This window comes from Belonocnema kinseyi, chromosome 3 (assembly GCF_010883055.1).
Source record: "Belonocnema kinseyi isolate 2016_QV_RU_SX_M_011 chromosome 3, B_treatae_v1, whole genome shotgun sequence".
NCBI classification, from domain to species: Eukaryota; Metazoa; Arthropoda; class Insecta; order Hymenoptera; family Cynipidae; genus Belonocnema; species Belonocnema kinseyi.
The window spans coordinates 8,484,444-8,504,461 of NC_046659.1; the positions used below are offsets into that span (position 1 = coordinate 8,484,444).

At 39.2% G+C, this 20,018-nt stretch overlaps 1 protein-coding gene across 8 annotated transcripts in view; it reads left to right on the forward strand.

The window, feature by feature from the left end:
• Positions 1–20,018, forward strand: part of LOC117168747 (cullin-5) — a 203,164-nt gene that overhangs the window by 60,788 nt on the left and 122,358 nt on the right. The window contains exons 2-3 of one of the 8 annotated variants that reach the window (XM_033354492.1): positions 1,922–1,978; positions 11,106–11,157. The exons of 2 other annotated variants lie outside the window; for them this stretch is intronic. In XM_033354492.1, coding sequence (XP_033210383.1) covers positions 11,149–11,157 — 9 coding nt within the window. In that variant the 5' untranslated portion in view covers positions 1,922–1,978; positions 11,106–11,148. 5 more of the 8 variants (XM_033354489.1, XM_033354495.1, XM_033354493.1 and 2 more) reach the window with 5 other exon arrangements.

The window sequence follows — 20,018 nt, forward strand, 5'->3', positions numbered from 1 at the left end:
GTGAAAAAAGTATTAAGTGGTATGAAGAGCTATTCCGCTCTGGGAGCAGATGGTATCAACACCTTCGGGTGTAAGAAGTTTCCTTCAACCTATCAGCATTTGGTCCGTTTTTTGATCTAGTTTAAAGTCGGCAGAGCCAATTCGGGAGTGATTGGTGGAAGGGCGCACAGTACTCCTGATGAAAATGGGAAACTTAGCTGACCCGAAGAATTACAGACTAATCACTTGTCTGAGCGGGAGAACCTGCTCATCAATAAATGTGTCTGCAAAGATACAGCATCCTACCAGCGTGACCTTTTGATGGCCTGGATTGATTACTGGAAAGCTTTCGATTCGACCTCCCATAGACTTATCCTGTCTTGAGGAAAGCTTGAAGGTTCATCCGTAAATCGTGAGGTGCATGGAGAGATAGATGCCGCTTTGTAAAACCAGATTTACTATCTCATCCGTGACTCTATATCTCACGTCGTCACGGTGGTCGCGGAATATTGAATTTTGAATGTCTTCAAAACAGGATTATTCTGGGTACAGCATATAGAGTCGCAAATGAAAGAGACCCTATTTCTTCAAATGGTCAGGAAGCACGAAGAGGTGGGCAAATGAGCGTTTCTGTACAAACCAGCGGAAGAGGCTGCTGAAACACTCAGACTTAACTTCAGTATAAGGGGTAAGCAAAATGCATCAAATCTTATCTATCTCGAGTATTCATTTCTGAAAGCTCGGATTAAGAAAGCACAGGAGAAAAACTTCCGTGAATAGCTTCTCGATAACAGGTTGCACGGCGTCTTCCACAGAAATATAAAGGATCAGTCCATGTCGTGTGAGTTAACTTTTGCTTTCCTTAAATCACCCGGATTGAAGTCTGGCAGTAAGGGTTTCATTTTGGCATGTCAAGACAGTGTCATTTCCATCTTAACATACCGTCGCCACATTTTAAGCCAAGATATTCCCGATGACAGGTGCAGGGCGTGCCATGCACACCCCGAAAATCTAGCACATATACTATCTAGTTGTCGAAATCTCGCGGGAACGACCTATATCTAAAGGAACAATGCGGCACTAAGAGTGCTTTATTACCATCTTTGTCATTCTTACGGCATTAACCTTAATATCGCTCGTCTAAATGCTGATAGGGAAATAGAGTCAATTGTCGAGAATGAGAAGTGCCGCATATACTGGAAGTTTATGTTCTGGACAATTGTTTCTGTTGCACACTCGAGGCATGTCATAGTTCTTCTTGACTTCGAGAAGCGAACCATGTTCGTTATCGAATTTTCGGCACCAGCTGACAAAAATATCATAGCCAAGGAGAATGAAAAGAAAGAGAGGTATCGAGACCTTATAAGGGAGTTGCAACGATTGTACCCGGAATATTCTGTTAAACTGATCGTCCTTATCATCGGCGCTCTTGGAGGTGGCAAGCTTTCACTTGCTAATAGCCTAAAAAGCATCCCTGCGTGTCAACAATATGCTAGAACACTTGCGGGAAAAATGCAGAAGGCGGTCGTCCTGGGGTCGTTCCATGCCGTCAGGGTGCTCGAGATTTTTGCCCGATCATCGTATTGATTCGGTCAGAGACCGTAACCACCTATCCCGGCGAAATCCTACGATTATCCTTATGACAAAGTTTTAATTACACACACACACATATATATATTTATGTATGTATGTATATGTATGTATGTATAATATATTCGGAGTGTTGCAGTATTTCATAAGAACGTCCACATAAATATTTTAGGTAAAAAAAGGTTCCTGGATATATTTTCTTCCAGCGTAAATTCTAATTTCAGTGAACTATAACAATAAATAAGAATACTTACAAAATTATAATCCCTATAATTCTTTTGTAATTCAGTGATCAGAGAGAATTAATATTTATCTAAGTTTCCTATTAACAATTCTTCGTTTTTATTTACAGTTTCGGGCGAAGATAATAACCAAATGGCTATACTGAGCAAGCTAAAAAATACCTCGTGTAAGTTCTTCTCAATGTTCACAAAAGACATATCAAATCGGCAAAGAAAAATGCAAAGGAAAATAACATCGATATAAAGACCTTTGATAAGTTCCGATTCTGGACATATCGGTTTAAAAATTGCAAGGCTTTGTGCGAATTACCTCCAACAAGTTCTGCACCAACTGCACCAAGTTAAATTTAATGGTATATGGGTACGTTTATGAAGATGACTCCCTTGCAACTGATAGAATTTGTGAACTTGTACCTGCCGGTTGATGAACTAGTTATCAGTCGCGATTTCGAGACATTGCAGCCGTGCTCGGGTCAGAGATATCTATGTATTTCCGCGGGTGTACAATGCCGTTCATCTTTCTTTTGTTCAAATAGTAACACATCTGAGAACACATAAATAAGCGACGAGTAATTTCACTTCATTATCTATCTAACAAGGGGAAACCACGTACGTTGAAGGAAAGGTCACTGAGATAAATAATACAACACATTTTTTCAATATTGAAGAATTGCTCAAAAAATCAAGCTAGTATATATTAAATAATTTAAAATCTGATACATTGAAAAAATCTGATATGCAAATATTATTTCGAACTTGTCTACCGAAACGATGAGACAAGTTCTCAATGTAATGTTCGGACGATAACTAAAATTTCTTTGTAGAAGGTACGCAAACTTCTCACTCATTGAAAGCATGTGACTCAACGATAGAGGAATAAAGATAAAAGAAGAAATCGATAACACTGAAAAATGGGGATTTAATAAAAATATAAACGTGTAAAATTAGAGTCCAAATGGAAAAGTCGATCTTAAATGAGTGAAATTAAAATTACTTATTGTAGTTAATAAAATATGACAGTCAATTCCGAACATTCCGCCCGCTTGGTTAAGACAAAATTATAAAAAGGTTCACACAGATCATTCAAAAAACAAAATATTGGATAACGACAATAAAAAAATTAATATTTTCAAGTAGAAAATCCATTACAAGTTTCTGACGGCGCTGACGTTGACGCTTGGTTGATCCCGTTGGGTCCCCTTATAAGCCTTAAGCGTGACCCATAGCCATCTCCGTAGGGAGAGGACCACAGCCACGCTGTTGGCTGATATTCAGATTCATTGATGCAGTGAGTGCCTGTGAGTATTAAGCGTTTTCCCGCAATCACAGGGCTGTGACAAATGATATAAGTAGAAATTTCATTATCCTTCCCGTCCAGAGAACATACAACTGGCTCAGGTCCAGTAAAATTTTCTTTTGCTGCTAATGACTACGTTGTCTGACGCTAGCTTATTCCGTGGCTCAAGGCACTCTTAAACTAGTAGCGACGTGTTCGTTGCTGCATTCAGGGCCATCATAGCTGTCCTGTGGATTGGTATCCACACTAATGTCGAGATACTGTAATCGTTTAAAACATTTTATCTCCAGGTCGCCTTCGCAGCCACGGCATTGACGTTGAGAAGAAGGGGCTTCAAACCTATAAGTACCTCCCGAGCCTTCGTGGGTCTCGACTTCGAGGCACCAGTGATGCCTCTTATCCAGAATGACTCCTAAATATTTGGCTCGTCCTTTGATTTTCATTTTTTGCCCCGACTGTTTCAATATACTCGTGGATCCCCACTTATACCCTCTGGTAAATACAAGTGCGTCCATCTTACTCAAATTGACTGGTAGTCCAGTCTTCTTACAACACGAATCTACTATTCTTAGTGCTTGCTGCATTACCCCGAAGAGCAGATCCAGATGCTGCCCGCGCACGATAAGCAGTATATCGTCCACATAGCCCATAACGTGATGTGCCTGACTCGTGAGCAGATGAAGCAGTTTATCCACTAGCAGGCAAAACAGCAGGGGTAATAAAACACCTCCCTGCGGACATTCCGAGTCAACGGTTCCACGTAAAGTGATATCGCCCTTAATCGTAGATAAGTTCCTGTTGGCCAACATGGGGCAGGTCCATTCCACGACTGCAATAGGCACACCGTGTGCGATCATGGCCGCCCTGACCACTTCTCCAGAGGTGTATTTAAAGGCTCCTTCGATGGTCATAAAGGTTCCAATCGCGAGGCCTTTATGCTTCAGTTGTCCTTCGATTAGATTAACTGCTGTGCTTAGAACCGTCTCAGTGGAGTAACCAGTCCTATAGGCGTGTTGTTGCTTGTGAAGTGGCCTAATTGACATGACTTTATCGCGGATATATCTGTTTACGAGTTTTTTTCTGATTTTAGTAGGAAAGATGTGAGGCTAATGGGACGGAAATCCTTGGGTGATGTATACCCGATCCTGCCTGCTTTCGGAATGAAAATACTCTCGCATCCCTCCTTGCCGTCGGAACATAACCAAATGTCAGACTAGCCCTAGCAAGTCTCACAATGGGCCCTATAATGATCTCACTAGCTTCGGGCACAGTTGAACCACAAGCGGCTTTGATTGCCTCTTAGGTGCCGTCCCTTCTTCTCCTAACTTTGTAAAGCCCAGAAAATGTGTCTTGATAGGGTGAGCCAAGGTAGAGTATCCCCCGCTGGGTAATTTCAGAGTGCCGAGAATAGCATCTGAATTTCGAGAAAGCAGCTCATCCAGTCTAGCCGCCTCTGCTCCTTTCTCAATTTATGTACAAAAGTTGGTCTAGTTTTCATGCTTTACTTTACGTATTGCACTCCTTCGGTTCATCCTTCATTGTCATAAAAGAGGTCCATAGTTCTTCCGTTTCGCAGTCGCTGGCACGTCTGAACCTCTCTCTCTGATTGACTTGGGCACCTCTGAGATTGCACTTCTTAGTTCCGTGGAAACTGATACCAGTCCGTTCTTCTTGGATTTCTGGCCCATTTAGCCCCCGTGGGCACAATGGATTCCAGCTCGAAGTCTATCTGGGAGTGATTCGAGGGAGTTGGTTTATCTAAGACTCTCCTTTTCTTGATGTTGTCTCTGAACTTAAAGGTACAGAGAGTGATGTGGATGACTTCCTCCCTGACCGAGTTACGACACGTTGGGGTATTCTCCGTATTAAGAATATCTAAATCATTGGTGATTAGGTATCCCGCTAGATCGTTAAATCTTGAGTTGAAGTCAGTGCCACCTCACAAAGTATGGTGGGAATTAACATCCCATCCCAGCAGAAGAGGAAGACCCCTTACCTTGCAGTATTCCACCAGTGTACGTACCTCCACTGGTGGGTTTGTTGCGTTTTCATATAGAAAGTAAGCCGATCCCATGACTAGTCTTCCTATTTTTTTAAGATCCGTCAATATAACCATGAGGTCTCTAGTACATAACTCGAGCAGCGGGACGACGTCATTTAGGTCTGCTTCCGATCTTAAAATTGAACTGTCCAAAGTGATAGAAGAGTCTGTTATTGAGGACCGCAAGAGTTCTCGTCTGAGACTCAGGAATTTGCACAACTAAGAGATGTTTGATTCCTCCTACCGTTGTGTCCTCTTCCTGAGGCTTATTGTGCCTAACGATTCGTCAGGATACTGTCTTCAGTGAGGGCTTGAATCGCTCCAGCCGGCTTAGGACCACAGGTGGGTCTTCCAGTTCACCCGGGAACTACGCTGTAGCATTTACTATCATCTGGAGAAATTTAACTTCACCCACCTTAAGAGATGCACCTTCCCAAGGCCTTGTCTCGACTACAGCCTTGTGTAACCAAGCTTTGGTCGCTGGGTCGCCTGCCTCAAATAGAATGCTTGTACAAAAGGAGTCCCTGAATCTTGGCAATTAATCTGGGTACACTTTTCGGAGCACCCTCCAGGTAGCCTCCCTAAAAAGCTCAAACTGCTCTATAGTCAGGAGGTCAGCCTTCTGAGTGGCTGGTAATCCAGCCCTCGTCGACTCTCTGTTAGTCGGCTGCTGGGCTGTCTTATATCTCTTTACAGACTTAGCCTCCTCCCACTCGTGGGATGCCCTCTGAGCCTCTTCCTCGCTTGTGAGCCGCAGTGCTGGTTATCCTTCTTTTGATTTTAATTTTGCATGATCCATTTTATTTCCCACGAGTATCTAGGGAAATAAAGCTTCGCCTCTGCAGAGCCCCGCATGCAGGGCTAAGACTAGTTACTTGGGGAGGTCGTCCGGTGTCCCCTAGATATCATTAGGACACCTTTGTAACCCCAAGGGGCCAAAGTGCCACAGGCACGATCATTCTGAACCTATAGCTTGGAGGGGTGGGGGGTCGCATGGAGCGAGACACTCAATGAATACCTTTTCGCAGGCCATCACACCAACGGAGGGCCGTTTCTTGGTTGCTATGCGGGCCGCAGGTCATTCCTGTGCCAATAACACAACTGAAAAGAAATGATACGACGTTGTCAGAAATTCTGACGCATTTGTTGTAACAAATGCCATCGAGATAAGCGATTTGAGGCAATTTTAATTTAACTTGTCTCAGGGATACTGTTGAAAGATTCTCCAATTAAAAAAAGACCTGGAGTAAGAGCTGTAAGATAATCAGGATCATCGGACATGGGTTGAGTAGGTCTTGAATTCAAACAGGTCTCCACTTGGACCAGAAATGTGCTCATTTCTTCGTATGTAAGGGTAGTATCTCCGATGACTTGCCGAATGTGGTTTTTCGCTAACTTCACGGCCGGTTCCCAAATTCCTCCAAAATGCAGTGCACCTGGTGGATTGAATCTCCACTCTGTGCCATACGCAGCGAGGCACGAAGCTTGTCAAGGTAGCACAAATGCCACATCGAGAAATGATTCTGTAGTTGGCAGCTAGAAAGGCATTAGCCATATAGTCAGCCACAGCTTCCAAGTGGACAGCTCGAGTAAAGCAGTTAACGAACACTGCGATCTAGCGTTTATATGATCGATAACTACGACTCTTAGTTGTTCGCAAGTAAACCGATCCAGTATAAACGACGCCAGTATGTAGAAATGGTCGACTCGGAGTAGAGCGAATTGCTGGAAGGTCTGCCATTAATTGATGAGGCTTTACGGCTCGCTGTCGTAGGCATGGTGAACATCGATGAATAAAGGCCCTCACAACTGATAGACCACGTAGAATCCAGTAGGTTTGTCTAAAGCTGAGAATGAGAGACTATTTCTCATCAGGATTCAATGCTGAATTCTTCAACCTACCTCCTATGCGAAGCAGTTGTTGAGAATCTAAGTTAGGTGTTAAACGACCTAACTTTTTTTTGGACGGAGCAGATCTACCTGATGATAGAGCCTTAATGTCTGCTTCAAAATAAAATTTCTGTTCGTGTCGAATCCAATATAAACGAGCTTTCTTAAGTTCTGAAGGTGAAAGGAATGATGACTTTGAACAGCATTGATGAAAAACACGTTGGATAAATCATTCTAACCAGGCAGTCGCTCGTAGAAGTTCATCGAAAGAAGAGTAGGAATAGAGAAGCTTTCTCCGAAGCATCGGATAATATATGCAGCTCACAGGAACCAGAAGATGAACTAAATTTTATCCAACGAGGCATTTTAATTGAGGATATGTCACGAAGGCTGCCTCAATATGCAAGCCAACGTTCGCGAACATCTTTCGGAAAGGGGTCGTCCCAGGTGATGTTTAAAAGCCAGAGAGCTTGAATTAGGATCTTATCTGTTATTAAAACTGGACTCAATACTCCCAGCGGATCAAACAGCTTAGCTATCTGACTCAAAACGGTACTTTTTGTGATGACATCTGGACAGGCTGATAAGCGGACGTCAAAAGTCATCACATCTCGTTCAGGATTCTAAGAGAGGCCCAGCATATGAAACGATTGCTGGAATTCTATAGACAGAGGCTGAGACAAAGCTCGAAGTTAATGTGTAATTTTTTCTAGTAGATCAGAATCACTTTACATTCATTTGTGAAGTGGAAAGCCGCCCCTTGTGAAAAGTCGATGTAATTGATTCTGTAAAGAAATTGCCTCGAAGTTATCTGCACCTGTGAATACGTCGTCCACGTAAGTCCCTCGATGTAAAACTTCTGCTGTTTTTGGATCATTTTTCCCCTCATTAAGGGCGAGTTGTTGAATGCAACGAAGTGCAAGAAAGGGAGCACAAAACAAACCGTATGTAACAGTCGTAAGACGAAACGTTTCAACTGAATCACTTGGAAATTCTCTCCACAGGATTAGATAAAGATCCTGATCGCCTCCGTGTACCTGGATTTGTCGGTACATTTTCTCTACGGCAGCACAGAGAGCTATGCGGAAACATCTACAACGAAGCACAATGCCGACTAGATTTGGGAGAAGTGTGGCTCCAGTATGCAAGCATTGATTGAGCTAAATTCCAGCTTCAGTCTTCCGAGATCCATTGAAGACTACTCTCAACTTGGTAGTAGCGCTTGATTCACGCCATACCGCATGATGTGGAAGGAGCGAGAATAGTCAGGAGGAGTAGAAGACTTAGTTTCAGGTACCATGTGGCAAAGACTTTCATATTCCTTAAGAAATTCCTGATAGGCCCTTATGAAGGATGAGTCACTCGTGAAGCGACGTTTCATGCGCTGAAGCATCTGAAAGGTTGCCTGAAAAGAATTGCCAAATGTGCATTCCTATGGCGGAGTGTATACAAAACTAAAATTCTAGCTCATTACCGTCCTGACTTTCATGTGAATCCTTGCGTTAAAAATTGCTGTTCGTCTCAAAGTCATATTTAAAAAAACTCAAGTTTTCCAAACGTTACATATATGTCACTGTGGGCGGTAGAGGGTTAAGAAAGAGTTAGATGTCTGTGCGGAGGCAAGAGCGTCGATTGCATCGAAGAATTTACCCTTAGCAACTTGATTCCATTCTTCCGTTTGGGTGAAGATGTCACCCTAAAAATATGTGACTTCTCCTTCTAAAGGCGCCTTCAGCAAAACATCATGCTGTTGCTGGAACTTTAAGTAGTTTGTTTCGAGCGTCTCTAATCGTGCTCGAAGCATACCGCGTGTGTGTACTGTTGGAACCGATTGGAACAAATTGTTTATTTGGCTAACAAGTTTCACTTGCTAGAGAAGGCACAGCTCAGTCTGCGTTAAGACATTTTAAACGACCGAACTTTGTACTGACACGACAAATAATGAATTTAGTTACATGTTTAAACTAAATGTCTCAATGTTGTACAATGTAATAAAATGTTTGAATTATCCCGAAAGTTTATTAATGCAATTTTACGAAGTGTATTTGTTGACTCGAGACTAATACACTAACACGAATTGCTGCTAATCATAGTTTAAAAAATAAAAGAGATAAGTGACGTGTTCAAAATTTAGTAATAATTAAGAACGGAATTAATCAGTTCTATGAGTCACCACAGTCGTTGCGAAATGTATTTAAGTTAACTACCGAGAGTCATTGCATAAATTTCACTCAAAATACGCTAATAGTCCGGTGGGATTGGCAGGAGTAAATAGTAGTCGGCTGACAAGGGTATATGAGTGTCGAGAAATTACGTAGATTGAAAATAATCAAATGATTTAACTGAATAAAACTCTGTCTTGATATCATTTTTTCACGATTCACATATGTCAATTGCACTCGCGAACTATCCAGAAAATACGATTTACTTTATCCGGCTCGAACGAACAAAAATGTTCGCGATCGAGAGAAGTTTATCTGAGAAAAAAAGATGTAATGTTTTTAAACTTTTTTAACGACAAATTCATTGCAGTACGGATCACTGAGATAAATATTACAACACTTTTTCTCAATATTAAAAAATTGCTCTAAAAATCCAGCTAGTAAATATTGAACAATTTAAAATTTGATACGCAATTATGATTTCGAACTTGCCTACCGAAACGGCGAGACAAGTTCTCAATTTAACGTTCAGACGACGACTAAAATTTCCTTGCAGATGGTACGCAAAGTTCTCACTCATTAAAAGCATATGACTCAACAATAGAGGAATAAGGATAAAAGAAGAAATCGATAACGCTTTAAAATTGGGATTTAATTAAAATGTAAACATGTAAAATTAGAGTCCAAAAGGAAAAGTCGATGTTAAATGCGTGAAATTAAAATGAAATTTTATATTTTGATTAAATTGCGATTAGCAAAAATAAAATTGTTCAGTATTTTCTTCTAAAACAATCGTTTTTTTTAAGGCAAAACACTCGTTTTTCCAAAGGTGAAACATTCTACTTGCCAAAATATTGTTTCAATACCAAAGTTTCGAATTTATATATTTTTAAAGCTGTTCTTTTTGTTAATTTGAAGTATTAAACCTCTTTTTGTAATAGCATATTGTATATTTAAAAAGATTCGAAACCGTAACTTTTAGGCTGCAAGTCTGAGTCTTTACCACTTGAGCTATCTCGCCAACTGACTAACAAAGTAATTATCGAGTATAAGGGCCGTGGCTAAATTTCATCTCCAGTGATGCTCTCTCATCATCAAAAGTATGTGCTCAATCTAAATTCCATGAGCTGTGATGTCTCCTTGTAAGTCAGTTTCGGAATCTAAACATTCTCCTCACCTCAAAAGGTTAAGGTTTGTGAAAAGTTATATCGATTTTGAGTACGACTTGAATAAATTAAACACATTTTGTTGCAAATTAACTGTGAAATTGAAAGTAAATACAAATTTGTATTTCTAGTTGAATACTAATTTGTTTGACTTACTCCAATAAAATGTAAATAGGGCAGTGCTTATTTGAACGCCGTATACTTGCTTGATCCACACTCGCTACCCAACTTCGCCTCACTTAGCTGAGGGACCTTCAGATTGCTGCTTCCGACGCTTGCCAACGGGGATCCTTTGTACCTTATAACGAATAAAATACGAAACATAACCTTTTTTAATTTTGCACGGAATTTTCTATAATATATTTTATCTGAAATTTCCGAATATTGTATTTGTTGACCCTGAGAAGGACCTATTTTTGTTTGATCTTTTGATCTATTGAAGGACCTATGTTCCTTCGTTTAAAATATTTGATGGCCTTAAAAAGGACCGATTAAAAAAAATTGGTCCAAATCACTGTCAGATATTTTACATGAAGTCAAAATAGTAGCATCACTCAAAAAAGTTTCAAATATAGTCAATAGTGGTGTAAATCCGAGCCCTCTAACATACAATTTTTGGAATTTTTAAATACAATGTATTATAGAAATTTCCTTAATTGTAACTGAAAATATGAGCCAGATAATAAAAAAAAGTAAATAAAAAAAGTTATTGCTAGATAAATAATCATTTTTTCGTAGGAGACTTGAATGCAGACCGAGGGAAAGGCCTCGACAGTCCTATATGTATGAGGTAAGGGCGTTTGAAAATGTGTAACTCTTTTAAGGAAGACTCAGAATTACTGTATGAACTATTATCGCACCAGTGATCACGCGTGGCTGCATCTGACTTTTATTAGAAATACTCGCATTTGTCTGAATGGTTGGACATGGATAGGACAACTGCAAAAAACCTACTTTCCGAGTACAGTCGGTGTTCCGACTTTCAAGATTACCCAAGATTCTTTCTACTACTCCCCCCCCCCCCCCCCCCTATTTTTTGCTGAAATCAGGCTTAAAACTAATTTTTCTTACGGATGCGGAATCTTACGTAAGATTTTACCTAACCCCCTCACTTTTCTGTAAGAAATAGTAAACAGTCACGAGGACTTTTTCCTGTCCGACAAAATTCTTACGTAATACTTGAACGATTCCTTTTTAGATGGCAAGATATTCTTCAAAAAGTGTATTCCTATTTTTGGATTTATGTGGAAGTATTATACGTTCATCAAATGTTGATCCCTCTACAAACGTGTTTTTTTTATAACACTATTATTTGTTTGTTTAAAATTTGTAATATCGAAAATATTATCCCTGAAATAGAAATGCCTACGAAACAGAAGCAACAATTCTTATGACTAGATCACGTATAATAAAAGAAGATGGAAGTCTGCGTTTCAATAACTGATTCTAATTAACGCATCGGAAGTGTTTTTATTCCATTTTCCCACCTATTAACATCTAATTTCCTTAAAGTAAGCCTTTTGATTATTGCGAATTTTGGTAACTCTGTTTAATTTTCGTGGCTAAAGTCAGTCAAATTTACAAGAGGCTTCCGGCAGCTCCAATATTAATTTAAAAATAAAAAATAAGTACAATAGTTTTTTTTACAACGGAATATGGCGAATATGTAAATTCGCCTTCATTCTCATAGTGAACTTTGTGGTGTAGTGCAGTTACAATATTGGTGGATAAATCTTTCTTTGACCCAATAAATGGGACTGCGAAATGGCCGAGGATCATACACTTCTTCTGGAGATTCGAGACATCAGGTAATTTAGGTGAACGAACCAGAATATGATGAAAGACGCCAAGGAGATAAAATCTACCTAATCTCATGGTAAAAAGAAATTCGATAACATTGAGGAAAAGTTATAAATTGAAATTATGGAAAGATCGGTCAGGTCCTGAAATTTAATGTTATGCAAGGGTGCTGGTAAGGAGAAAACGAAAAATCAATTACTTACCGGGTGGATAATTTCTCTACATCTAGAAAAAGACGAATCATTATTTATTTAATTGCCTCATGATGGAAACAACCCTTTTTCGACAAAGTGCCTAATTTTTCAAAATTGAAGGTAGAGATAGCAAGGGATGTATCACCAGAAGAAAGGAAAGCAAAAAAGTCACTTTTACAGGCAAAATATCTACTCAGAAAGCAAGGTCAAGATTGTGCAATAAAGGGACTTAACTTACATAGAGGAGTCTTAGCAATAACATCGGAAAAAATACAGACCATAATCAATCAGGCAGAAAACAACTAAACAAAAGTAGCAGGAAATAGAGGCATTTGAAACAAAGGAAAGCAAGACGGATTGGAAACTATCTCAGTATGTTGGAAAAGAAACTAGAAAGTGAAATAATCTAGAGGACCATTATTATCTGCGTATAATTTTTTGGAATGTATACGGCTTCAAAAACTCTTTATATCTTACGCAGCATCTACTAGAAATTGAAATTCTTTTCTTCATGGAGACTTGGATTTCGAAGGTCTCAACTTCTTCGTCATCCTGGTTGGATGAGTATAATTTAGTTGTATATTGCGCTATAAAAGAAAAATATTAAGGGTAGAGCGAGGAAGTGTCTCATAGTCTCGTATAAAAGAGACTTATATGAGCGCGACATTCTAGAAAATGACTGGGAGAGATTAATTCTAAATATTTCCAACGTAGATTGTCAATTTATTTTAGCTCAAGTCTATTACTGTCCAACTAATGGTATTTATGGCTAATTGCTGTCTTTAAATTTGACACGCTGAGAGCAAAAGCGCATTGAAAAAAAGTACGGAAAAGCAAAGTAAAAGCATGCAAGAGCAAAAATGACTAAATAGTCTGGGAGCCAGGGACAGTTTTTTGGCACAAATTTTCTTCGGCCTAATATTTTGGCGAATGCTTCAGACAGGTATAATTTAAGTGTAGTTAGCATCAGCTGGGGTGCTTTGGTTGTATGGGGCAATGGCAGCCGCCCCAACAGATAAAAAAAAAGTTTTCAATGATTTTCAATTTTTACTAAAACAAACTTCTATTTCAACTGAAAAACATTAAATTTGTATTGAAGGAAAGGAATTTTCAAGCAAATAGTTTTATAAAAGGACGACATTTTAATCAAATTAATTTGCAACAAAAAACAACGAATTTTCCATAAAATAGGTGAATTTTGAACCGTGTATGCTATAGTAACATTTTCAATAAAAAATACGTAAAAGCGAATTTACCCAAGAGAAAATTTAACCAGACACTTGAATTTGCCAACTAAAAAAATATTTTTTCAACCAGAAATGGAATAGTTTCATTTTCAGCTGAAAAAAAATCATTTTTAACAAAAACATAATAAATTTTTACCAAAAATATCAATTTTCTAATAAGAAGAAAAAGTTTATACCAAAAAGCCGAACTTTCAACTAATAAAAAATACACTTTTTAACTAAAAATTGCAGTTTATGCTCAAGTTATCAGTGGAAAAAATTAAGTTTCAACACAAGAGAATTTTAATATTTTTTCGAAGCCTTTTTTTTGTTGTGGATGATTAAATTTTTTTTACTGAAAAGACGACTATTCCATTTTTGGTCGAAACTCTGCTCCTATATATGTTTACATACAGTATATTATATTTTCCTCTGCGCAAAAAATCTAATGATTCTATGTTAATCCGAGATTTTAAAACCAGAATAAATTTGAGGAGCAGCTAATTAGTTCGTCATTCATGAAGTCGGGCGAGCTCGGGTTAGTGTTCATGCATTTGCAGCCCTACACAAGCCTGGTCTTCACAGCAGTGGAGGTAAAGGACCAAATTAGGGGAACCTTCTCCCTTGCTTCTTGTCTCGTTTCACCTCTCGCCTTTTCTTGTGTCGTTTTGAGTTTCGCGCTCTTTTATTTCGCTTTTCCGTACGTTTTTATCTTCGCTTGTGCTCTCAGCGTGTGATCTCTATTTAAGGTCTTTGATCGGTATCCACTGCTATCAGTGTTTGTAGCGCGTAGCAGCATTGAGTACTGTATCCAGAAACTCAGATTTTCCGCTCATAAAGTTGCCCTGTTTTTGAGGTAAAGGAAGTAAAATTTTTGGGAACAACCCTCATTATCGAACCTAATTATATATTTGTTTTTTGAACACATTACAGCCAAAAAACTGAAAAAAGTCCTTAAAGGCCATCTCTTTGTATACCGTGCAGTTAAGTAAGCAGCGTACATCTTATCTACTGTATCGACACCTCCCTTAGTTGATTCATAAATTTAATATTATATTATAATATGATAATGTGTTATCAGTATTGCTAACAGCAGGTAATGAACCTCCCTACCTCATAAAAAAACCTAAAACTATTTAAAACTTAACTATTGACGTGGCAGCACTTCGTGCTGCCATGTGCCCACCGGACGGTTAAAAGAGAAAATTCGAACGCAGGATGGATATGCTCTGTGTATAAGAAAATAACTAGATAAAAAAGTTAACACTCATGGTAGAAAATTGGTAGAGTTCTCTAAAAATTATTAATCTGATCATCTTAAATGGAAGATTTCCTGGAGATTACCCAGGTAACTATACTTCTCATGCACCCTACGAATTCAGTATAATTGATCTTTTGCTTGCCACTGGTACTTTTTGGGACTTGTTAAAGATGTTGAGGTGCTTAGTATCATTACACATTCAGATAAAGAGGCAAAAAGAATTTTAAAAAAACTATTGTAAGAAAAACGCTAGTCATATGAAAAATCAATTACCAGTTCAATACGTTCATGTAACACTCAAACTTTTTTTAGGTTAACAGCCAATAAATGTAGATCAGTCACGAACTCAAATAACCATATAAGTCGAAATGAATAGGATAAATATTTTCGGCACTTCTTTCCGCACCGACAGGAGTTTGATGTGGTAAAGGTATATGTAAGATACCCGCTGTTAGATGCCCCAATAACATGAGAGGAACTGTGCAGTATAAAAAAAACCAAATAGTTATAAAGCTCCGGAGCCTGATGGACTAAGCAGCGAATTTTTCAAAACTCGACCTGAAAATTGGCTTGTGTAAATTGAATGTATGATTAATAAAGTTATGAATGTGAGCACAATTTCTCTAGCTTGGATGAAACTTCATATGGCAATGCTGCATAAAAAGGGAGACCAGAATGACCCAGCGAATTATAGACCTTTATCTTTTCTATCAGGTGCTGAATGGAAGCTGGGTGTTCGAAATGCTAAAGGGGTGAATGATCTTGAAGAGAATTAGGAAAAAACATGCGCGCAGGAAAGCTAGACATTTTATGTGTATCAGAAATAAAGAAAAAGGGATGCGGTAGTAGAAAAATAGAAAATGAGTAGTTTAAGGCCATGTGAGGAGTGGGTCACGTGGGTCACGAATGGTGGGTCTGCTCCTAAATTTGTATAATTATGAAAATTTTTTGGTTGTGAATGATTTTTTTGGCTTTATTCATAATTAATAAAATATAGGATGAGTTGGTTTCCAACGTCAAGGTACAGAAAGGGTGCTGGATAATCTTGGTTTGGACATAAAATGCTCTATATGTGCACCTGTTTCAGAGGAGATAGTTACGGTATGATTTTCAGAATAGGATATACGAACGCATTGATAGGACAATTTGGAAGTTCGAACTGTGAGTTTCAAGGCGATCTGAGTAACAGATCGGCCTGATAACTAGTAGATCCCAATGGCGAATTTCCCGTCCTAGTTAAAGAGATATCACAGTGTTGTTTTGGAATCTCCAATTATTGAACTACACGTTCAGTGATGAATAAGCGTTTGGACCCAGAATCAAAAAATCCCTTAACCAGAAATGAGTTTCCATTCAAGGAACTCAGTTTTATATAAGCTGTTGCAAAATTTCTCTTTGCATTATTGCACTCAGGTTTGGAAGACAGATGATTGACTGAAGCAGAAGAGTTACTGACCGATCTAGAACAACACGAAGAAGATGGTTGTTCTTTTATTAAATCGGTTTTCACCATCTGGCCATTTTTCCTCTTAGTGTGATCATATACAAAAGTATGATCCTTCTCTGAGCACACAAAGCATCGTTTATTTGAAGGGAACGAATTGGAATAATGCTTTCCACGTAAAAAATTGAAGCAAAGTCCTAAGCGTTGGGCATTTTGTATGCGTTTGCAAGTACCAAGCCCCTTAAACCTTGGAAGTAGGATATGAAGTGAGAGCCCTGACAAATGGAGCAAGAATTCGAAAGTTTGTTTTGATTTTCAGGCGTCGTTAAATTAACCGATTGATTCTGTTTCTGAGATTTTTGGAAAGAAGTATTGATCGATTTTTTTGCCGACGATGAAGTAGATGAGCAGTCATTTGGCCGAGCAGCTTCTAAAGTTCTAACTCGACTTTCAAGAAAAGTTGATAACTCCCGAAACGTTGGGAAGTCTTCCTGGTCTTTCAAGGACGTTTCCCAGTCCTTGCGAGTTTGAGGATCTAACTTATGAACCAGCAAATGGACACACCAATCATCCCATACATCTACGGGACTACTCATGTTTGAAAACGCACGAATTGATTCATTCGTAGCATCCAGAAGACGTAAAATTTCGTGAACTGATTTTTTTGAAGCTGAAGGACAGGTGAGCAGCTTACGCATATGAGCCGCAAGGATAACGCGTTTGTTGTCATAAGGCTTAACTAGCGTTGCCCAAGCTTCTTTATAATTAGTGCTGCTAATTGACATATTTTTTAAACGATCTTCAGTCTTACTCTGAAGTTCATTTTTTAAATAATAAAGTTTCTGAACATCTGAAATAATAGTATCGTGTACCATTGATTTGAACATATCTCGAAAGGTTTCCCATTCCAATTGTTCATCACTGAATTTTGGAAGAGGGAGAGAGGGTAAATGCTTGAAGGAAGTTTCTGAACAATGTGGTATAGGACTCAAGTTTCTATTACCTGCTATTTTCTCTGGGATTTCGTCGAGGTTTTTTAGTATTATGTTGAATTGAATTTTTTATGTGATGTAATTCGCTTCTATCTCGTCAAATTTATTATCCACAACCTAAGAATTTTTAGCGTTCTCCGGATCCGATACTACGGGAAAATGCTCCTCGTAAAAGTCTGACCAGTATTTTTCCAGCGTAGCCAGTCTAGTTTCCATGTATGTTACAGATGTCATTACCTTCTCTCCTTCTTTCTTAGTGTTGTCATAGAATCGTGCACTTAGCCCCGCTATCGCTGGCTGTTTATCCACAGGTGACGTCATGATGTCTATCGAGCGAAGGAATACACAGTACACTTATGTTAGGTATGCACTATATACAGAACCCGGCAAGGCGAATCGATATTCACCTGTTCAAAACAAAACAAGTGGTCAATACACACAGAACGAAAATCGTTTAATGATATGATTATTTAATTTCATTGTCCGTTGCTTGTTTATCACTTGTATGATTAAGTTTAGTAGGTTTGAGTGAACAAGCAACTGTAAGCTTGTGAAAAAAGGGGAACATTGAGAACACATCACTTTATTAAAATATTAATCACTATATTGCGCTTGGTTTAATTGCTATTGTTCACATTGGTAGTTTCATTAATCGTAACTTTGAGTGTGGTTTACAAAAAAGACCACGTGCACGCTCGTTCGCATTTAGCGAGACACTGCGTCACAAACCGGTCGTGAAATCGTGGTCGAATTATTTCGCTTCGGCTACTTGAATGATGAAAGAAAAAGAGGTAAATTAATGCTCAATCTGAACATCCTGCGGGGGATCACACGATGGATGTAAGAAATAGTAATAATATAAGAAAACGTTACATAGTTGCTACTCCCGTTCACGATTCAATGTTTGAACTGGCAGTAAGGCCAGTTGATTTAGGCCCCTTTTATAGATGCCTTTTGGTGTCCGTATCGTTACCACACGGACTAAACCGTCTGTTCGAGGATGTAATTGTCGATGCGTGCCAAATTCCACTTAGCCGGTGGCACCTTTTCTTCCTTTAGAAAGAAAATACTCCAAGTTTGACCTGATTAGACTCTATTAACCAGTTCGAGCGTTGTTAAAGATGATGGAGGTACTCGCGAGACCATTTCTTCTAAAAGTTGTCTTGCATTTTGGAAAGCAAAGCCCAACGAGTCAGAGCCCGATCTTCGACATCAGTTAGTGAGGGCTCTGGGACTGCTGTCATAGGACCACCAGTTAGAAAATAACGGGGCGTGATGGCATTCATCGAAGCTGGATCATTTGGATTTGGGTAAAGCGGTCTTGAGTTAAGGCAAGTTTCGATATCCTTTATAGGATTGAATTCCTCGTCCTGGTGAGGTCTGAAAGTTGTAAGGGCCAGTGTAGCATACTCCGGTACAAGCGAATGGCCTCGAGTCAGAGACTCGGTTAGTAGGCAGTTGGTCCACAAGTAGAGTAGGTGTTCGCGCAATAAAACGCTCACATGTCGCGCAACTGTGAATGACATGAATAATCAGGATTTTGGCTTCGATAATCCAAAATCTTCCCAACACTTGGCTCAAGGTCAATTGTTGTCCTTTATGGAGAGTGAGAGTGTGTACTTGTAATGCGATTAAAAACGAGAGTTGATCGCGTTTCGATAGAATAATGGGGTGTTTTTCGTCAAAGCTGAGTAGAAAATTCTGAAGACGACCTACTACTCTCAAGATTCCATTACCGCCCAGGAAAGGATTCAACTTGAACAGCTCACTTTTCCTTGAGATCTTTTTTTCATTCTGCAGAGCCATGCATTCTGCCTTAAAATGATGGAGCTGAGCAGTCTTAAACTAAAATTTGAAACTCTTTGTTAACTCCTCCAACATAAGATAGGGTTCCACTGGCGTGGGGCTAGCAGAGCACAGTCTGTAGATGTAGGCTGTCACTCAAATCAGTTTTTGCAAGGAAGAATATCGGCTAGGAAATCCTCTATTTGCGCAATCCAGCATAGTTGAACTTTGTAGGCACATGTCACCAAATCTGATTCTTAAGAGTGGAATGTATTTCTCCCACTCGGTTTGCCACAAAAGTTGGTCAACGTGATGGGTGGCCTTGAAGCCAATCAATAACGATTTGAGCGTCACACCAGAAATATTTTGGGACATCTCTGAATCCAAGGTTTGAAGATATAGCTTTGAGAAGTTTTGCTAGGAGCTCGGTGCCGCAAAGCTCCAATTTAGGTGTAGTTAACGTTTTAATTGGGGCTACTTTTTTCTCGGCTAGGATCAGATTAGATTGAAGAGTGCCTTTTTTGCTTCTAGAGACAAGATAGACTGCAGCTGAGTAGGCTCGCTGTAAGGCATCAGAGAATCCATGTAATTCCCACGGAGCAGCACATTCAGAGTTTCCAATCCAACGCGGTATTCTGATTTCTTCTATAGGGCCGAGTTGTTGGCGAAAGGCCTTCCATTTAGACAAAAGATCTACAGACAGCTCTGAGTCCTAATCCAGTCCAGAAATCAACAAATTTTGTAAAAATACTTTGGCTCTTATGAGAAATGGAGCCAGCCAGCCAAGTGGATCAAACAGTTGAGCCACCTCGGAAGCCACCATCCGTTTTGTGTAAGTCATTGGCTCTTTTACTAGGCAGTTTGATAAGTACCTGAAAATTCTAAGAGATGGCATTAGTATTCACTAATGTGAACCATTTTCGTCGAGCTTGATCCTTCAAATGACGCC